This window comes from Notolepis coatsorum (genome assembly GCF_963971535.1).
Source record: "Notolepis coatsorum genome assembly, chromosome: 3".
In the NCBI taxonomy this organism is placed as follows: Eukaryota; Metazoa; Chordata; class Actinopteri; order Aulopiformes; family Paralepididae; genus Notolepis; species Notolepis coatsorum.
The window spans coordinates 26,013,098-26,031,847 of record NC_140167.1 but is presented as its reverse complement, the minus strand read 5'-3'; the positions used below and the strand labels follow the sequence as shown (position 1 = coordinate 26,031,847).

General features: G+C 43.6%; 1 protein-coding gene across 1 annotated transcript in view; it reads left to right on the top strand.

The window, feature by feature from the left end:
* The window catches only part of LOC311225733 (CD109 antigen-like), a gene marked incomplete at its 3' end in the record, with an annotated part of 122,226 nt that overhangs the window by 27,384 nt on the left and 76,092 nt on the right, over window positions 1-18,750 (top strand). Inside the window, exons 5-12 of the mRNA XM_084311127.1 lie at window positions 1,558-2,114; window positions 3,124-3,220; window positions 3,363-3,429; window positions 3,911-3,971; window positions 7,303-7,399; window positions 8,164-8,280; window positions 9,196-9,255; window positions 10,300-10,385. Coding sequence (XP_084167253.1) covers window positions 1,558-2,114; window positions 3,124-3,220; window positions 3,363-3,429; window positions 3,911-3,971; window positions 7,303-7,399; window positions 8,164-8,280; window positions 9,196-9,255; window positions 10,300-10,385 — 1,142 coding nt within the window. The remainder of the gene's footprint in view (window positions 1-1,557; window positions 2,115-3,123; window positions 3,221-3,362; window positions 3,430-3,910; window positions 3,972-7,302; window positions 7,400-8,163; window positions 8,281-9,195; window positions 9,256-10,299; window positions 10,386-18,750) is intronic.

The following is an 18,750-nucleotide window of genomic DNA, read 5'->3' as shown; positions in this document are numbered from 1 at the left end:
CAGAGAGTACTTACTGAACCTGCATAATGTTTGTACACGCAAGTGGTTCCAATAAAAGAGACGGGTCATTCCGAGCCAAAATTCTTGGGTGGTGTTTTCATTTGTATGTCTGGATGATCTATGACAAGTAGTGCCACCTTTTATACAATTCATCTTTGTACAATAATATTATACTATATCTTATATCCCATATGGATTATAATAATGCCACCCACCAGACCCGGACTGGCCATCGGGAGCACCGGATCTTTTGCAGTCAGGCCACTGAACTTAGAAGCTGAATTTACTAACAGAAAAATTCACTTTGCATTTGATTTTTTTGATCCACTTTTTCTCCTTCTTTTTCTGTTTTTTTCTCCCATCCCAATTTTTGTCGTGCCAATTCCCCCCTCCCCTGTCTTGATCGTTGCTCGCATGTGCCCCCCGCTGGTCGGTCGTAGGGAGGGTTGAAGAATCTATCGCATGTCCCCTCCGATACATGCGGAGTCTACCCTCGACATCTCCTGTCCTTGCTGTGCAGGCGCCCTGACCGACCTGTAAGAGTCGCTGTTTACAACGACCAGATTACCACCCATCGACTCCCCTCCCACTGACTCTGCCAATTGAGTCAGTATGACGGCCGGCCCAAGCCGGAGGCAACGCTGACAGCCGGATTCGATACCGGTGTCTCACGCGTTGGTGACAAGCACTTAGACCGCTGCGCCACCCAGCCGCCCCACTTTGCATTTGATATATTGAAAATATATTTTTTAAATGTTGTTTTAACAATAATTTGTGATGCCATCACAAACACTGGCATTTAAAGGGTACAAATTCTAAAATTCCTGCACCAGAATGCAGGAAATTATGTCTTTGTAACAAAAAAAATCTTGGTGGGGGACCCCCAGACCCCCCGCTTAAAAAGTGGCCTGACCGGGGCTATATTTCGCACTATATTTCCTGGCCTGAATGATTTCCCCAGTCCGGCCCTGCCACCCAACCATTAAAGGTTAATTTCAAGATGGTCTGGATTAGCGCCATGAGACTGGGTATAAGCGTGCCATTGGCTGACTATTCCAGTCTGAATTATCCTCCCCTTCCTCTATCTGCGACACTATTTGGCGAGGGCACCAGTCGCTGCATCCTGGGCTTAGCGACGCCCAGGATGATTGTGATTGGTTTAAAGGAATGCAAACAAGCCAGAGCGTTTTTTTTCTCCCCTATACCAGAATGATAATCAGTTCAGCCATACCTCTCGAGCGCTGGCACAGCGCTAACATAGTGTGGAGAGAGGTATGGTATGTCAAGAGGTATGTCAATATTATACAAACATTTTGAATGGGATATGGTGGTCATATGCATTTTCATATCCTGACCACCAATGTGACCGTATACATAAGTAAATGGCATTTTGTGAACATTACCATGGAAACACACGGACCACAACACCCAACAGCTACAAGGTGTTTTACCTCAATATACGACTTGACACAATAATCTGTGCAGACTAAAGGACTACTCGCGTACATTGAATATTAACTAACATGTGGACATGCCCCATCGTTTTCCCCTCTGCAGACGGAACGCGGGGAGTGGCTGCAGTTCCAGGCTGACCTCCAGGTGGCGGTGGCGGTGGCCGACCGGTTGAGGGCCGAGGCTGAAGAGGAGCTGGCGGCTCTGCGGACGGCCCACAAGGACGTAGAGCGGGAGCTGGTCGCTGCCCAACAGAGACAGAAAGAGGCCGACGGCCAACTGGTCACCCTGAGGGGAGAGCTGAGGGAGAGCAGGCAGAGGCAGGCCACCCTCCCCCCGGCCCCGGTCAAAATTGTGGTCCATGCTCCGAGTCAGGCCCAACAACAGAGGCCCGGTGCCGGAAGCAACCCCTCTGACCTCGGAGAGGAAACGGGGAGGAGGGGCAGGGAGAGGGGGGCGAGCAGGGGGGCGGGGAGAGAAGGGACGGAGAGAGTGAGTCGGAATGAAGAGACGCGGAGCGTTGTCACGGAGGAGGCGAGGACGGACTCTAAGGGGGGCGTGGCCACGAGGTACCTGAGGAATGCGACCAATGAGGCGAGGAGCAGAGAGGACGGGAAGACCAATGAGACGGCACGGAGGATAGTGACCACGGAGAGGTCGAGGTGGGACGGATGGATTTTTTCCTAAACTGTTGATAATCACGAATAACACTAGGCGCTCTAATCTTTTTTTTAATTTTTTTTATCCTCTTTTTCTCCGCCTGATTTTCTATGCTTTTCTCCCCATCCCAATTTAGTCGTTATGCCAATTCCCCCCCTCCCCTACCTGGTTGTTGTGCGCATGTTCCCCCTACTGGTCGGTACAAGGGAACCCTGAAGTCTACCACATGCTTCCTCCGACACATGCGGAGACAGCCGGCGGCTCTCTTCTCACCTGGCAGCGAGGACTCTCATTGGTGAAGCGTAACGCGTGGGCGGTCACGCTGCCTTCACCACTTCCTGCCTTTCGCTGAGCAGGCGCCCAGACCTGACCTGTAGGCGGCGCTGTCCACGACGCCAGATTCCCACCCACGACGTCCCTCCCGCTAACTCAGCCCAACGAGTTAGTATGACGATCGGCCCAAGCCGCAGGGCAATGCTGACTCCGGAATCGAGACCGCAGCCTCTTGCATTGATGACGAGCGCAATCTCCGCTACGCCACCCGACCGCCTTAGGCGCTCTAATCTAATCTGAAACTAAACATGGCTTTCAAAATCCACATCGAGAAGTGAGATGTTGAAGAAGCTAGCGTTACATTCCGTTATTCGTGTTCAGTCAAACATGGCACGATTACGCATAATAAATCCATTCTCCGCCTGTTAATGGAATGGTAATGGAAAGCGGATAAGGATCGGTCTGCAGTGTTATATCGTTGTGGTTTGTGTCGAACGTGTTGCATGCTACAGCCGCTCCCAAGACGGCCTCCTGAGGACGGGGGGATTTTTTAGGTTGAGATCATTTTGATTTACCACCGGTGCTGAAGTGGAAGAAGAAACGCCATCAACAAAAAGAGCTGGCTTGGCTGCTCAAGTCTGTCATCTTGATTATGAACGTGTGTGTGTGTGTGTGTGTGTGTGTGTGTGTGTGTGTGTGTGTGTGTGTGTGTGTGCGCGCGCGCACTGGATATTACAGAAGCCTATCCAGACTACCCGTGTCCCCGGATCCCCCCGCCATACAGAATGGAACCTCCCAGTCCAATACTGCCACTACGACTGGATCTACAAACACGGTAAGGAAGAGGGGGGGTTATTAGAAGCCAGAATGGGGAACATCTACATGACGGATGTTTTATTGGACATTTTCAGTGTTCTTCTGCTATACTTCTGTATTGTATTCATGATTTTCGTGAACATGTTTTTTTCCCCCCTCAGAATCCGAGCCAACCCCGCGGCCGGAGAAGCCTGGATCGCCAAGACAGTTGGTCCAGCACTCACACAGGTTGTAATATATCTGCATGCTTGGCTTTATGTCAGGGTTTTGGTACCTTCATGACATGATGACTTGCTCTTGGACCATGCAGTACGTTTCATGCAGTACGTTTCATGCAGTACGTTTCATGCAGTACGTTTCATGCAGTACGTTTCATGCAGTACGTTTCTCACAGTACGTTTCATGCAGTAAGTTTCATGCAGTACGTTTCATGCAGTACGTTTCATGCAGTACGTTTCATGCAGTACGTTTCATGCAGTACGTTTCATGCAGTATGTTTCATGCAGTATGTTTCACACAGTACATTTCATGCAGTACGTTTCATGCAGTACGTTTCATGCAGTACGTTTCATGCAGTACGTTTCATGCAGTACGTTTCTCACAGTACGTTTCATGCAGTAAGTTTCATGCAGTACGTTTCATGCAGTACGTTTCATGCAGTATGTTTCATGCAGTATGTTTCACGCAGTATGTTTCTATGTCTGCATAGGGAAACGGGAAGATACTTTGAATAAGTACAACGCTGCCCTCACCGAATTGCCTCCCAGCAAGTGAGCGCACACACACACACGCACACACACACACACACACACACACACACACACACACACACACACACACACACACACACACACACACACACACACACACACACACACACACACACACACACACACACACACACACACACACACGCACCATAACCTCTCTCCTAGGGACTGGCTTAAAGGGGAATGCCACCCTTTTTTAATAATTCATAATATGTTCTTCCTGTGCCCCAGGACAGTTCAGTCAGTATTTTTGATCCCTATTTCTAAGTGCATGACACTGGTTGGTCGGTGGTGGATGCCCGACGATGTCAGACAGAAGGCAAGTAGGAGGAAATACTGAGATGGACAATTTAGTCTAGTATCAAAATATAACTTGCTAATACTGTTAACAATCTAAAAGTCACTGATAAAAGTATAGCAACCTATTGCCCTTAACAAAACATCAGACAACATAACAGATTCTATTTCAATTTGATCATGAAACTTTTATAGCATACCTACACCCGTGTAGAAGAATGGAACATCATACAACATCCCTGAGGCAAGACTACATCCATAAAAGCTGTTTTAGTTCATAGTTTTGATGTGATGGGGAAAGGAAATGGACTGCCTTATGATCTGAGACTGAGAAAGAGCAGTACAGTTTGTGTGATGACTCTGTTGATGGATTGCTATGATAGACAAATATCCCTGCAACACTTGCTATGATAGACAAATATCCCTGCAACACTTGCTATGATAGACAAATATCCCTACACCATGGCTATGATAGACAAATATCACTACAACATGGCTGTGATAGACAAATATCACTGCAACATTGCTATGATAGACAAATATCCCTACAACATGGCTGTGATAGACAAATATCACTGCAACATGGCTATGATAGACAAATATTACTGCAACATGGCTATGATAGACAACTATCACTGCAACGCATGGGGGCAACAGTGGCTCGGTAGGTAGAGCAGTCGTCTGGTAATCTGGAGGTTCCTGGTTCGATTCCCGGGCAGCGTGTCGAAGTGTCCTTGAGCAAGATACTTAATTTTCACTGCTCCCAATGAGCAGGTTGGCACTTTGCATGGTTACCTCTGGGTAAAATGTGAGGAACAAATTGTAAAGCGCTTTGGATAAAAGCACTATATAAATGCAGTCCATTTACCATTTGCAACATGGCTATGATAGACACATGTCACTGCCCTGTTGCATTTGTCATTTGCCAAATATCATAAGGTTGTGATCTAATCTCAGGCATGATCGTGTGGGAGATGATAATGGTAGCCTACAAATATACACTCAAAGAGAGAGAGATGTGAGCTCATCTCTCACTAGATCTGTCACAGACATTATTCTTCCACGATCCGGTCTTCCTTTTATGACGCCATGACCTTTATGACTCCATAAAATATTTGTGAGAGCTCTTGCACCCAAATTATATCATTGCTAGAAGGTCTGAACAAGAATTAAAAGATAATGTGAGTGTAAGAGCTCATACAAAAATGTTATGGGCTCATCAAATTAGAGACCCGTTCATTGTCTATGGAGCAGCCCCAGGTTTTACATCTCGGTGACATCACAGATTAGAGTGTTCTTTCTCTGATTTCTAGCTTCATGACTGGGGGCCCTGATTTCTCTGATGCGTGTTTACAAATACTGACTGAACTGTCCCGGGGAACGGGAAGAACATACTGTGAATTCTTAAAATGGGTGGCATTCCTCTATAAGTGTTGCATCCCTGTAAATAGAATGTTCTTATCGGATTACATGTGCCCGTTTTTAACTAACAAATTACTAATCCGGGTCCAAAAACACCTCCTTAAACTGAATCAGCTGTTCAGCGAATCACAACAAGTGATTCATGTGAAATGTTCAGCTGCCCAGTGAGTCACAGCAACTCTTGATTCATGTGAAATGTGAGCAGTTGGTTGCAATGAAATGTTAGGGAGCTCAGTTGACACCAACAATGGTTGTCCTGTTCTTAGACCAGAGAAGAGGTGAAACTCGTCACTGTACAAACACAACCCTGCAAGAAAAACCAGCTTAGACCAGCATAGCTAGCTGGTCACCAGCATGACCACCATAATAGGAAGGTGTAGTCTATACTGATTGTTCCACCCGTATAGGGATTTATCATTGGGAAAATGGATTATCGGCTATTGTAACAATTCTGCCGCATAGAAATTGAAAAGCTTTCCATTTTTGCACAAAATGAGTTCCCTTCTATCACTAACATTATTGTTTAAGCCTTTTTGGTTGAAATACAATTTGGCGATTTTTTTTATGATTAATTAATTGCGAATATTTTCATGTTGAGCTACTGTATAGCTTGTGGATGAATAAGCACAGAAAGGTACACCATGCCAATGTTAATGCTTTATTTGTTTTAAACGAGACAATTTAGAAATGGGCAATGGGGAAATGCATTGGGTTGGACAGAGGGTGGAACACGAAAAACGGCAATGACATAACCACTACACCTCCCTATGCATGCTGGTTATACCAGCAAAGACCAGCATGTGTTGTGTTTTGGGGCTGGTATGCTGGTGACCATGTTGGTCCACCAGCTAAACCAGCATCACACCAGCACTAACCTATAGTCTATGCTGTTTTTTCTTGCACAGAATGTTTGTGTAGTTCTCTTTCTTCCAACATGGCTGCCTCCACCATTGGTAACGCCTTTCAAAAGAAAATGCCAAATGTTTGTTCATATATTTATCACATAACACATAGCAATTGCAAGGCCTCTGTTGCCAACACATAAGGGATTCAATCTTCTCCAGATTCAGACAAGAAGATTGATACCAATTTCCTCTCTGTGCGTTTAGTAGAAAATTGGACCAGCTAGCTTAGCTGTTGGCCAAAAACACCTCTCCCGGAGTTTTAACCCTGTGAGGCCCCCGGTTGCAAAATTACATCACTGTTAGCTTTCAGCTATTTAAAAATTAGTCTGTAAATATATATATTTGTTAACACATTTACATAGTCAATGGGTCCCGTTGTTCAGCCTCACAATGCTATTGGATGGTAAATGTGTTTATATGTCCCACCCTCTGGCCTCTGAAGTTGCTAATGTTTTTTTTATTTGGGCCTCACAGCTAGGCTAATTGTCCGTATCCGCTTCCATTCATTTGTGCTAAGCTAGGCTAGCTTGTAGCTGGATAGCTTTCTACTGCACGCACAGAGAGAAAATTGCTGTCTACATGTATTCTTGTCTGATTCTGGAGGAGACCGTAGGCCTAAGCGCATTTCCCATAATGTTGGTATGTACCTTAAGTGTTTCCTAATAATATTTTATTGTTAGTTAAAAATGTCTTGTTTGTCTTACCAGGTCTCCGGATGGTTTCAATCTCCTACTGCGTCGTCATGGAGGGTCTAAGAGGAACTCCCTGCTGCGCTGGTGCCAGAGCCGAACTCAGGGCTACAAGGTAATTCTGTGTGTGTTTCTGCTGTAATAGGTTACTAGGCTGTATGGCAGGGACGATACTTGATGTATCCTTAAAGGAACACCTCAACATTATGGGAAATTTGCTTACCGTCTTCTCCAGAGTCAGACAAGAAGATGGATACCAATTTACTCTCTGCGAGTGTTCAGTAGAAGGCTATCCAATTGCACGCTAGCCTAGCTTAGCACAACGAATGGAAGTGGATGTGTTGTGGCTTAGCTAAAACTCTGGGAAAGGTGTTAGTTGGCCAACATTCAGGCTAGCCGCTATGCACCCGCTTCCATTCATTGTGCTAAGCTAGGCTAGCATGCAGCCGGATAGCTTTCTACTGAACACTGTCAAATTGAAATTGGCATCTTCTTTGTCTGACTCTGGAAAAGATGGTAATTGTATTTCTCATAATGTTGGCATGTAAAACATAGCTTCTTTAGCATGGAGTTGGGTGGAGTTGAAATTAACTAGAGAAAACCCTCCTAACGGCGATGCACAGTGAAGTTGCACATACAAGCTCTTCTGGTTGGGCACGGCCAGTGGCGCAAAATATGTAAAAGGCTACGGTTATCCGCCATTTTTAAACACAATGCAGTTACCTCTCACGGTCACAGGGTGCCGATCTTCCATAGTGCAGCCAACCTTGTTGAGCCTCTTAGACATTTAAATGTAAGTGTTCATACATATCCATATAATGCTCCCATGTTCTCTTTTCTTCTTGCCCCTTACCTCTGTGTATGTTGTGCTCCACGCAGAACATTGACATCACCAACTTCAGCAGTAGCTGGGCGGACGGTCTGGCTTTCTGTGCTGTCTACCACACCTACCTCCCCTCGCACATCCCCTACTGTACCCTGAGCCCAGAGAGCAAGGTAGGACCCCCTACAACAGTCACACATCCCCTACTGTACCCTGAGCCCAGAGAGCAAGGTAGGACCCCGTACAACAGTCACACATCCCCTACTGTACCCTCAGCCCAGAGAGCAAGGTAGGACCCCTACAACAGTCAGTCACACATCCCCTACTGTACCCTGAGCCCAGAGAGCAAGGTAGGACCCCAACAACAGTCTCACATCCCCTACTGTACCCTCAACCCAGAGAGCAATGTAGGACCCTTACAACAGTCACACATCCCCTACTGTACCCTCAGCCCAGAGAGCAAGGTAGGACCCCTACAACAGTCAGCCACACATCCCCTACTGTACCCTGAGCCCAGAGAGCAAGGTAGGACCCCAACAACAGTCACACATCCTCTAGTGTACCCTCAACCCAGAGAGCAATGTAGGAACCACAGAGTCACACATTACAATTGTTTCTCTGCAACGTGATGGCAGAGATGTGCAACCAAGGGGGCAGAATGCCAACGTAGACACAGGACAAACGGGCAAAACGATTTGTTATGCAGTAAAATTTCACAAATCTGTTCATCTAGAACAAAGCAGGGATCCGGTAATTGCTCATCATTAGAGAACTAATTATGAAGGCAATGGGTGCCGTCTCAGCCACTCAAGCTACCAATAGAGAAGAAGTGTTCGCTCGCCACAATCTGCTCCTCTTAAAGTTATGCCTCCCCTTTTTCCAACATTATTCATGGACTAACAACATTACAAACTATATAAATACTACTCACACTGATCCTGCATTAGCTGTGACTTAACCAACACATTGTTTTATCGTCCCCTTGGCTGTGCACACACCTAGCCATCAATGTTGAACAAGAAACCCCTCGATGGAGAGGTCCAAATGGATTTATTATTCATCTAACGGAATTGTACCATTGTCTGCAGAGGGAGAACCTCAGTCTGGCGTTCAAGACTGGAGAGAATGTTGGGATCACACAATCGCTGGTGAGTGATTTACACATTACATCCACATTCTTCCTCGGTACATTTAACTGGCTGGAGTTACTACCAGTCATTCATTATACCCTTTAGCAAAGTTATCACCTCTTGCTATTTTTCCTGTCTGGACAGCAGTGACCGCCAGATACTTTTACGAGGTGATGGAGGTATTATCTTGACAGGTCATCAAAAACAGAAATGCTCAATTTAGATGCACTGCCTTTTTAAATAATATTATTTAGCCGGGAGTCTTCATTAGAAGGGAAATAAATGTACCATGTAATATTATCATGTCATATAGATCTGTGTTAAAATACATATTCTATTCTCATGTACGTCATCTTGATTATGTATTTAATGTATATCTGACCAAGAGCTCTTTCTCACTTTCTGGTCAGACGTTAGCATGTCTGATTGTAAACTGAGCTCTGTGGAAGCAGAAATAGACTATGTTCTATATTTATATATACTGTATATACAAATTGACTCGATCTTAATTTCTACAGTTCACTGTCATGGCTCGTTTGAATATTCCACAACAACCATTTATGGGTGTATACAAATTATATTTACTTAGTGGGGATTGCCCCCCTCTCTGTCCTGAAGTGCTGCAGTGAACGCTCACAGTCCTGTAAATATGTTAATATGCCACACACACATACACACCCCTGCCCGCGACCACGATTCGACACAAAACATCCATTGGGTTTCCAATTATCATGGAACTAAAACGCGTTCTCCATACTGATTTTAGACTGCCCGCCTTCAGACACTCCATGTTTCAGTTTCAGATTCAGAGTTTTATTTGCCACATGGAAGCAATACAATCATACAGTTTTCATACAAAATAATAAATACAATTCTACCATGGGCAAAAGGAGCAGGACGAAGAATAAATATTATGGTTACCTGCCCCCTATTCCTAAACTAAACAAGTATGTTAATACTGGAGTCTGAATACAAGACTTTTCCTGATATCTCTGACAAACATGACTTTGATATTGGATTCACTGTGTCTTTTGAATTGACATCATTGCTCTTCTCTTCCAGACCGTAGAGGAGATGCTGAGGGCAGGAGGCCCCGACTGGCAAAGGGTTCTGGGCTACGTGGAGAGCATGTATCGGCACTTTGAGATGTGACTGGTGGCGGTACCGACTACCGACAGACGAATCCATCGAAAGGTCTTCGAGCTATCGTTCAGGACTGATCAACAGAGATAGCTTAAGTAGCCAAGAGAGAACCTATGATGTTTTCTCTCAATACCAGCTTACCATAGCCTCGGTGCCAACAGACACATCCATTGAAAAGTCTTGAGCTATATCTTCTGCATAAAGAGACCAATCCATTCAAAAGACCTCAAGCCATCATTCAGGACTGATCAGAAGAGATACCTTAGGTATCTTTAGAAATCTTTAGCCTTTAGAACTGATGATGGTTCTCTCAATACCTGCTTTCTATAGCTTATCAGGGGTTTCTGAGACAAGAGAGGGACCAATATTCTGCTACTTTTTCAGGGCTGGGAAATGTATCGCCCACCTTTACCCAGTCATAGACTTAAATATCAAGTCTATCACTGATCATTGATGGCCATTCAGAGTACTGGGTTTGCTCTGCTCCAGCAGAGTCCCCCTTGTGGATAAGGAGTGCATGTGCAGGTTGGAGTTGCTGTAAATGTCTCTGGTACTTTTTTACGCTGGTACTTCCACCATGAGACCGTACTGTATGACATAATTTCCTTTGACCAAATGTGTGACCCAATTCCCTGTTAGCGCGCCAATGTATCTCAACCTGCTGTGCCTTTTTACTTGTATACAATCCTTTTTTCAAAGACTATCATGTTTTCTGGTTCTTAAGGCACTCTGTAAATATGCACTTTTTGTCAGCACTTTGACGGTGTGACGTAAGCAAGAGGATTGTATAGATGTTCTGTAAATGCTGTAGTCTCCTGTGGCTCAGCGGGTAGAAACAGGATATCAGGAGGGCTCCGACGATGGCTTCTAATGGCGTCTTCTCTTCAATTTCAAAGATAATTAAAAACCTAAAATATTGAGGTTTTACATTTGGTGATTTTGTACGGAAAATACAAACTCACACTCGTGCGCGTGACCAGCAATGAGCGATCCACGAGTGCTTCCATGTTCCGAAAGAGTGGATATTGGCAAAGAATTTTTCAAATAAAAACGTTTGTCGGCCGACTTGTGATGCCAAAGTCCTTACGTGCCAAATATTGAGAAACCTAGTTTGTGAAGTGCGACTCTTGTAAAACATGTTTATATGTAACTAGTGTTCAAATTGAAAAGGATGCCAAAGAAATAAAAGTGTTCATATAAAACAAACAATGCCTGTTTTTATGGAGTTCTTCTGTTGAGTTGTTGAGTTCTTAAAGAGCCCCATGAAACGTTAGAGTAGTTTGCTTGAGATTATTTCCGAAAATGTTGTCATAACCTCAGTGACGGCAGACAAATCCATTGAAAAGTATTGAACTGTGGCTTGGGAACATATATGCATCTATTTAGGAGTCCTTGACATAATGTCCCACAACAGTACATGGGGTTCCTAAACCTGTGGTATATACTGTAGTTGGGGATCCTCTATCCCCAGGCTAAAACTTACTTACTATAGTTTGCAAGTATCTGAGGGGCCCTTGAGTGGTTTAGAGAAAAGTGCACTAGCTTGACGGGGCTAAGTATCGAGCATAGCCTTGACTTTACCGCCATCTGCTGGTAAGAAGAAATGTGTGCACTTTTCACTTCTTGGCACATGCCAGTCGGAAAGAGCCAGCAGTTGGCCTACATTGCAAAGGAGGTGATGGGGAAAGATGAGCGAAGCAGCATGTTTTGGAATCTTAACTACCATTCTGACACCCCATCACAAAGTCTCCATTCTGACACCCCATCACAAAGTCTCATCGACATCTGTGCCCCTCGGGGTAATGGAAAGGTCACGCCTCGTTATTGCATAGTTAAATTAATTAGAGAAATCTGATACTGTGTAGATTCATAGTCCGTCAGCTAATCATAATTGCCTCAGTTGGTCCTGATCAAATAATATCTGTACTACTCGCATATGTGTGAAAGGGTTGTGTGTGAGAGACTGCGAGGGAGTGAGAGAGAGAGGGAGAGAGAAAAGGTCAGGGGGTGGTGGTCCTTCATAATGTGGGCCTAGGAAGTCCACTGAGACCTCTGTCTGATTAAATTAGATTAGTTATTGTCATTGCACATGTACAAGTACAGAGTACAACACAATTAAGTTGGCATCTAACCAGAGTGAAAAAGTGCATTGTAGTAAACGGTAAAGTAAAGTGCATTGTAGTAAACGGTAAAGTAGTGTATTGTAGTAAACGGTATAATATGTGGAGTATATTATGATGAAGCTACAGAGTAAATATACTAAGCTAATGTATGTACAGTATTATATATTGTGGTACAAGTATGGATATACTATGGTATGCATAGACGCCTACATAATGGAGCATTGGAAGCAGGTGCTCTACCAGTATTTAACTTGGGGGAGCAAACGTGTCCCTTTGCTCCCTCACTTTTTGATCATATGAAAATATAAACAAATCTTATCTAACCATAACTACGTAATTTCAATCAAATTAATAATACGCAGGGACACTTAATAGCAAGTTTTTAAGTTTCCAGAGATTGCGACACCCCCCTGCCCATTATGGCTTGATCCAGTCCCTCCCACCCCCCAGCAGACAGAGTGGAGCCGCGGCACACTCTGCACAGCGCCGCTGCAGCCTCCAGGTGAACACTTTAGGCACAACAGCAGGCTTTTCCACTAGTAAGTTGTTCAAACAACCTATTATGTTAGACATGTCTTTACTATTGAGTGGTATAACTTCTACCACGCAATACAATAAAAGTGTTTCACGGTGCGAAATGCCATCTGGTCATACGGTAAAATAAATCCTCTAATAAATAATAATAATAATAATATAACTTTGGCGTTAGCCGCTAGCTAACATTGTCATATTATCTAGATAATGGTGTCAGCTGGCCTGGATGACATGACTTCGTTTGCAAAATACGTTCGCTATCTATATGGCAGACGAGCAGGGCCGGATTAACGACGGCCGCGGCCCGTGGGCCTCTAGTGACGAGGGGCCTCAATTTTTTATTTTATTTTTTGGCGATCGATGTCATGACTGTGCATTGCAGACTCAGGGAGGAGGCAGAGAAGGAGAGAAAGAGACACAAGAGTTACAGGTAATGGAAATATATCTTTTTTCTCTTTCTTATTAAAAACTTGGCCTATTTGAAAGGAGATTGATTTAATAAAAATAAATGAGCGAAAAATCAATATACAGTATATATACAGTATATATATATATTATTATTATAGTAATTGGCTATCATACTGCAATATAAACTGAGTTTTATAGTGAAAAGAGCAGCTTTATTGGTCAAGATTGAAGGCTCTATATTGCAGGAAATTGCACGTACAGGTTCATTAAATTCAAAAAAATCTGCCGTGGACCAGACCACCCCTTGCCTGTCCCCCCCCCCCAAAAAAAAAAAAAAAAAACTATAACTAGGCGGCCATGATGGTATGAACGGCATGACCAGTGTGTGAAAATCCAACCTCCCCCGTCAAATCAAGCTCAACTTCTTTCATGCAACAGTTGAGTCTGTCCTTTTGTATGGCAGTGAATGCTGGACCTTGAAGCCCACCCTGCAGAAGTCCTTGGATGGGTGCTACACCAGAATGATGCGTGTGGTGCTCAACATCAACAGGGATGAGCATGTCACTAATGCAAACTTGTATGGGGGGGGGTGCTAAAGGTGAGCGATAAAGTGGCAGTCAGGAGAATGAGGCTGGCAGGTCACTGCCAGAGACACCATGAGCTGCCAACCAGCAAACTTGTGCTGTGGGAACCAACACACGGGCATCGATCATGAGGACGTCCCACATTAACCTACGTGGACGTACTCAGGAGAGATGCGGGAACAGAATGCACCAGCGAGCTAGCCAGATGCATGGAGGATCGGGATGACTGGAAGCACCGATGGAGGGCCCGTCCGAGGACGACCTAGATAGATAGATAGATAGATATGGTAATAAACCATACTAGCCAGTGGTTTAACTAATAAGAGTAGGTATGGCTATATATATATATATATACAGATATAGATAAATGTAGATGGTGTTATTGTACATTGCTATCATACGGTATTATATGGATAGACTATAGATTGGATATAGTGGTATAATGAAGGTAGTTATGAGTACAGTGTAAGACAGTTGTAGGCAGTGTATTGTAGAATATGGACGGGGGAATGTTAGTGTGAATTGTTGTTCAGGTGACATGGTCAAAAGATATGTCTTGTGTCATATATACTGTACTGGTATTTGTCTTGTGTAATTGTACATGTCATACAGTGTTGTACTGGTATTTTTCCCGTGTAATTGTACGTGTCATATATACAGTACTGTACTGGTATTTGTCCTGTGTAATTGTACATATATACATGACCGTTTCTTGCCATATGCGGACTATGCGGTTGCACCATGGGCCCCCCTAAGCTGCCATTTTAGCCTTTTCCTTTTTTATTTTTTATTTTAATTTGTTTATGACCAGTCTCTCTTTGTAGCCAAGCACTCTCGTGCGTTGAGTGAAAGCACCTATACGCTCATGATTTTTTTTTTTTTTAAATAATATATCCTTTCGATCGGATGGCCCGTTTTTCATATAGGGAAAAACATATGACTACGCCTCCAAAAAATATTAAATATCTCTGCATTGGCTTGGTTCTCAACCAGGTGAGCATTATATTTACAATGTGGTTACTGTATCTGTACCTGTTGCGACCCCTGAGGTATAAGGGTAACAGGGTCATAACATAACATTGGTTGACGGAAAGGATGACCAGGTTTGGAAACAAAAATTATATTTATTGATGGTACAATGGAAGCACAGGTAACTCAAGGGTGAGCCAAGGCCAAAACAACAAACAAACACCACTATTCTCAAACAAACCAACCTAATCTATGGTAAAATAAATTACATTCCCTAACCTAAAACCATTACCTAACCAAAACAGGAGAAAACAATACCCAAATGAAATGGCAGCTCACCCCATCAGTGCTTCCTGAAAAGGAGAAAATAACACACATTAGTGATACATACAGGATAGGTATATATGGCAGGACAGCAAACTACTGCCTACTACACGTATAACAAAACAATATATAGCTCTCTATGGCCACACACGGTGGCTCTATGGCCACACACAATTTCTCAATGAACTGAGCACATGGCAATTACACAAAGGCAGTTTCACAAAGATGATTAAAAATATATTTTACTGCTTTATCAATAAGGTGATTTACAAACAAAACAAAAAGAAGCAGCCCATCACCACTATCCCTACAACCTGTAATCACTGAAGCCACTGTGCTCCATAAAGCCTATATTCCATAACGTATATTCTTTGTGAGTACAAAGTAAGCCTCCAAAACATAAACCAAAAAATAACAAAATACAAATTATTCACATTTGTAACCTTCAAAAATAGCTATACATTTTTTTGTGTCTTTTACTAATCAGGTGGGGGCCCACATGTGGGCCCTCTTGAGGACGATTTGCCCACCTGCACTTTGGCGACCTCTAGTGGCTCGGGTGTGCATACTTTTTAATACTATATAAATATATCGAATTAAAGCCCCATTTGTAGCCTGTCGATAGCCCTTTCAGGTGACAAAATCCGTTCAGCGGTTCTCAAGTTACATGCCGATATGTGAGGCTTGCGCGAAGTACACGGTATTGTGCAAATACTACCTTTTATTCACTGTGTACTCTTATTCACTGTGTACTCTTATTCACTTATTCAACTTCTTACAGCTAAATGAAAATAAAACAGAGATCATTTTGTTTGCCCCCCCCCCAGGGGTGCAGTCGTAATATGGGCGAAGGCCAAACGCCCGCGCATACATGTTCCCTCGGTTGCGCACAGAACAGATGATATCCTTCCAGTCGGGAGATCAAGCAACCCCCCACCACACCTACAGGGCTTGTATTTGGTTGTCGGTATCCTATTATTATGCAAAGTCTAGGTGATAAGTGCCAGCGACCGGGTATATCACCTAGACTTTGCATAATAATAGGATGCGCGCACTTCGGCCTCAGTGACGAAGCCCAAACGTCGTTTGACCGCGTATGCCCAGCACTGCACCCCTGGCCCCCCCTCTTCCACCAAAACACTTTCCAACAGCCTAGGACAACTCTCCACCCACCTCAAACCCCACATCAAGAGCCTCAGCCTGGGTGTAATCTTTGACCCAGAGCTCAAATTCGACCGGCAGGTAAATGCCGTAGTCAAGTCATGCTTCTTCCAACTCCGCAACATCAGTAAAATAAAACCAATCCTTTCACCCGTCGACCTGGAAACAGTAGTCAATGTATTCATCACATCACGCCTTGACTACTGCAATGCCCTCTACACCGGCATCAGTCAGGCAGCCATGTCCCGCCTCAAAATGGTCCAGCACTCTGCAGCTAGGTTCCTTACCGGCACCAGAAAGAGAGAGAACATCACACCAGTCCTAGCCTCCCTACACTGGCTCCCAGTCCCACTTAGAATAGATTTCAAAATCCTCCTCCTCACCTTCAAGGCACTATCGGGTGCAGCACCCCTATACATCACCGAGCTCATCACCCCCTACGCAGCACCCAGGTCACTAAGATCCTCCAACCAGGCTCGGCAGGTCCCACCCCGCACCAGACTAAAAAAGAGAGGCGATCGCTCCTTCAAGGCCGTAGCCCCCAAACTATGGAACCAGCTTCCCCTGGAGATTCGATCTGCCCCTACGCTGGAGACATTTAAGGCCCGTTTAAAAACCCACTTTTATTCCCTAGCCTAGCCTTAGATTAATCCTGATTCTCCCACACCCTAATCCACACACTCCCATGCAATTGTATCCTGCCCCCTCCCTCTTGTATCTCTTCTTGTCCTCCTCTGTCCCTGGTGTGCTATACTGTACTTTGTGCTCCCCTATCCGCTTGTCCTATTTTTTGAATGTACTGTCCTGTCCTGTTGTGCCTTTTTGTATTTGTGTATTTTATAGGACATTGATTTTATGCTTTGACTGTACTGTACAGCACTTTGGTTGGCTCTCGAGCTTTTAAATGTGCTCTATAAATAAATTACTTGACTTGACTTACTTGACTGTGTACTCTTATTCACTGTGTACTATTATTCACTGTATACTCTTATTCTCTGTGTACTATTATTCACTGTGTACTCTTATTCACTGTGTACTCGTATTCACTGTGTACTCGTATTCACCGTGTACTCTTATTCACTGTGTACTCGTATTCACTGTGTACTCTTATTCACTGTGTACTCTTATTCACAGTGTACTCTTATTCACTGTGTACTCTTATTCATGTGTACTCTTATTCACAGTGTACTCTTATTCACTGTGTACTCTTATTCACTGTGTACTCGTATTCACCGTGTACTCTTATTCACTGTGTACTCGTATTCACCGTGTACTCGTATTCACTGTGTACTCGTATTCACTGTGTACTGTTATTCACTGTGTACTCTTATTCACTGTGTACTCATATTCACTGTGTACTCTTATTTTTATCTGTCATGCTTTTCTTCAGTGTTTTTTCTTGGAGTTCTATTTTTACTATCTAACATTTCGTTACGCAAAAGTCCAAATTACATTATGTTATGAGCCATAGACATATTAGCCTATGCAAGAGGGGAGCTTTCCTTTTTCACTAGTTACGTTATAAGCAGTAAGGCAATAAGATGACGGCAAAGCTTGCATTATTCAGTCCAGTATTAGCTAACCTACACTGGCTTCCGGTAACATTTAGAATTGATTTCAAGGTCCTCCTCCTTATATACAAATCACTAAATGGAACAGGACCAAGCTACATTGCAAATTCGAACACATTACCTATGGAGGACATTAGGGAAGCTAGATCTCTTAATATTTTCAAAAATAAGCTAAAAACGTACCTCTTCACCATAGCCTTCTAATACACTCCGCTGTTGATTGTACTGTAGCACTATTTTACTCTGTCCATTCTATTGCATAATTTTACTATCTATTCTATTCTACTATTTTATTGCACAGTATTATTTTACTCTGTCTATTGCTTTTTATTACAGGTTCAAAACTGTAAGGTATTAAACTGTGTGGGTATCAAACAAGATACTGTCAGGCTTTAAAACTGTGTAGGACCCAGGCCTAGAACTGCACCCTGAGAGAGGGAACTGTGCCAGGGAGGTTTGCCCTGAGTGGGAGGTTCAAAGGGTCAAAGTGGGTATAAAACAGGAGGGAAGACTGTCAAGTTTTAAACTGTGGATACCAAACAGAGAAGGTAAAGACGACTTTGAACTGTTGAACAGTAATCCAGAACAATTTTATTGCACTGTAAAATATATATATTTTTTAATCTATTCTATTATACAATTTTATTGCACTGCACTATTGCACTATTTTACTCTGTCTATTTTATCTTACTCTTT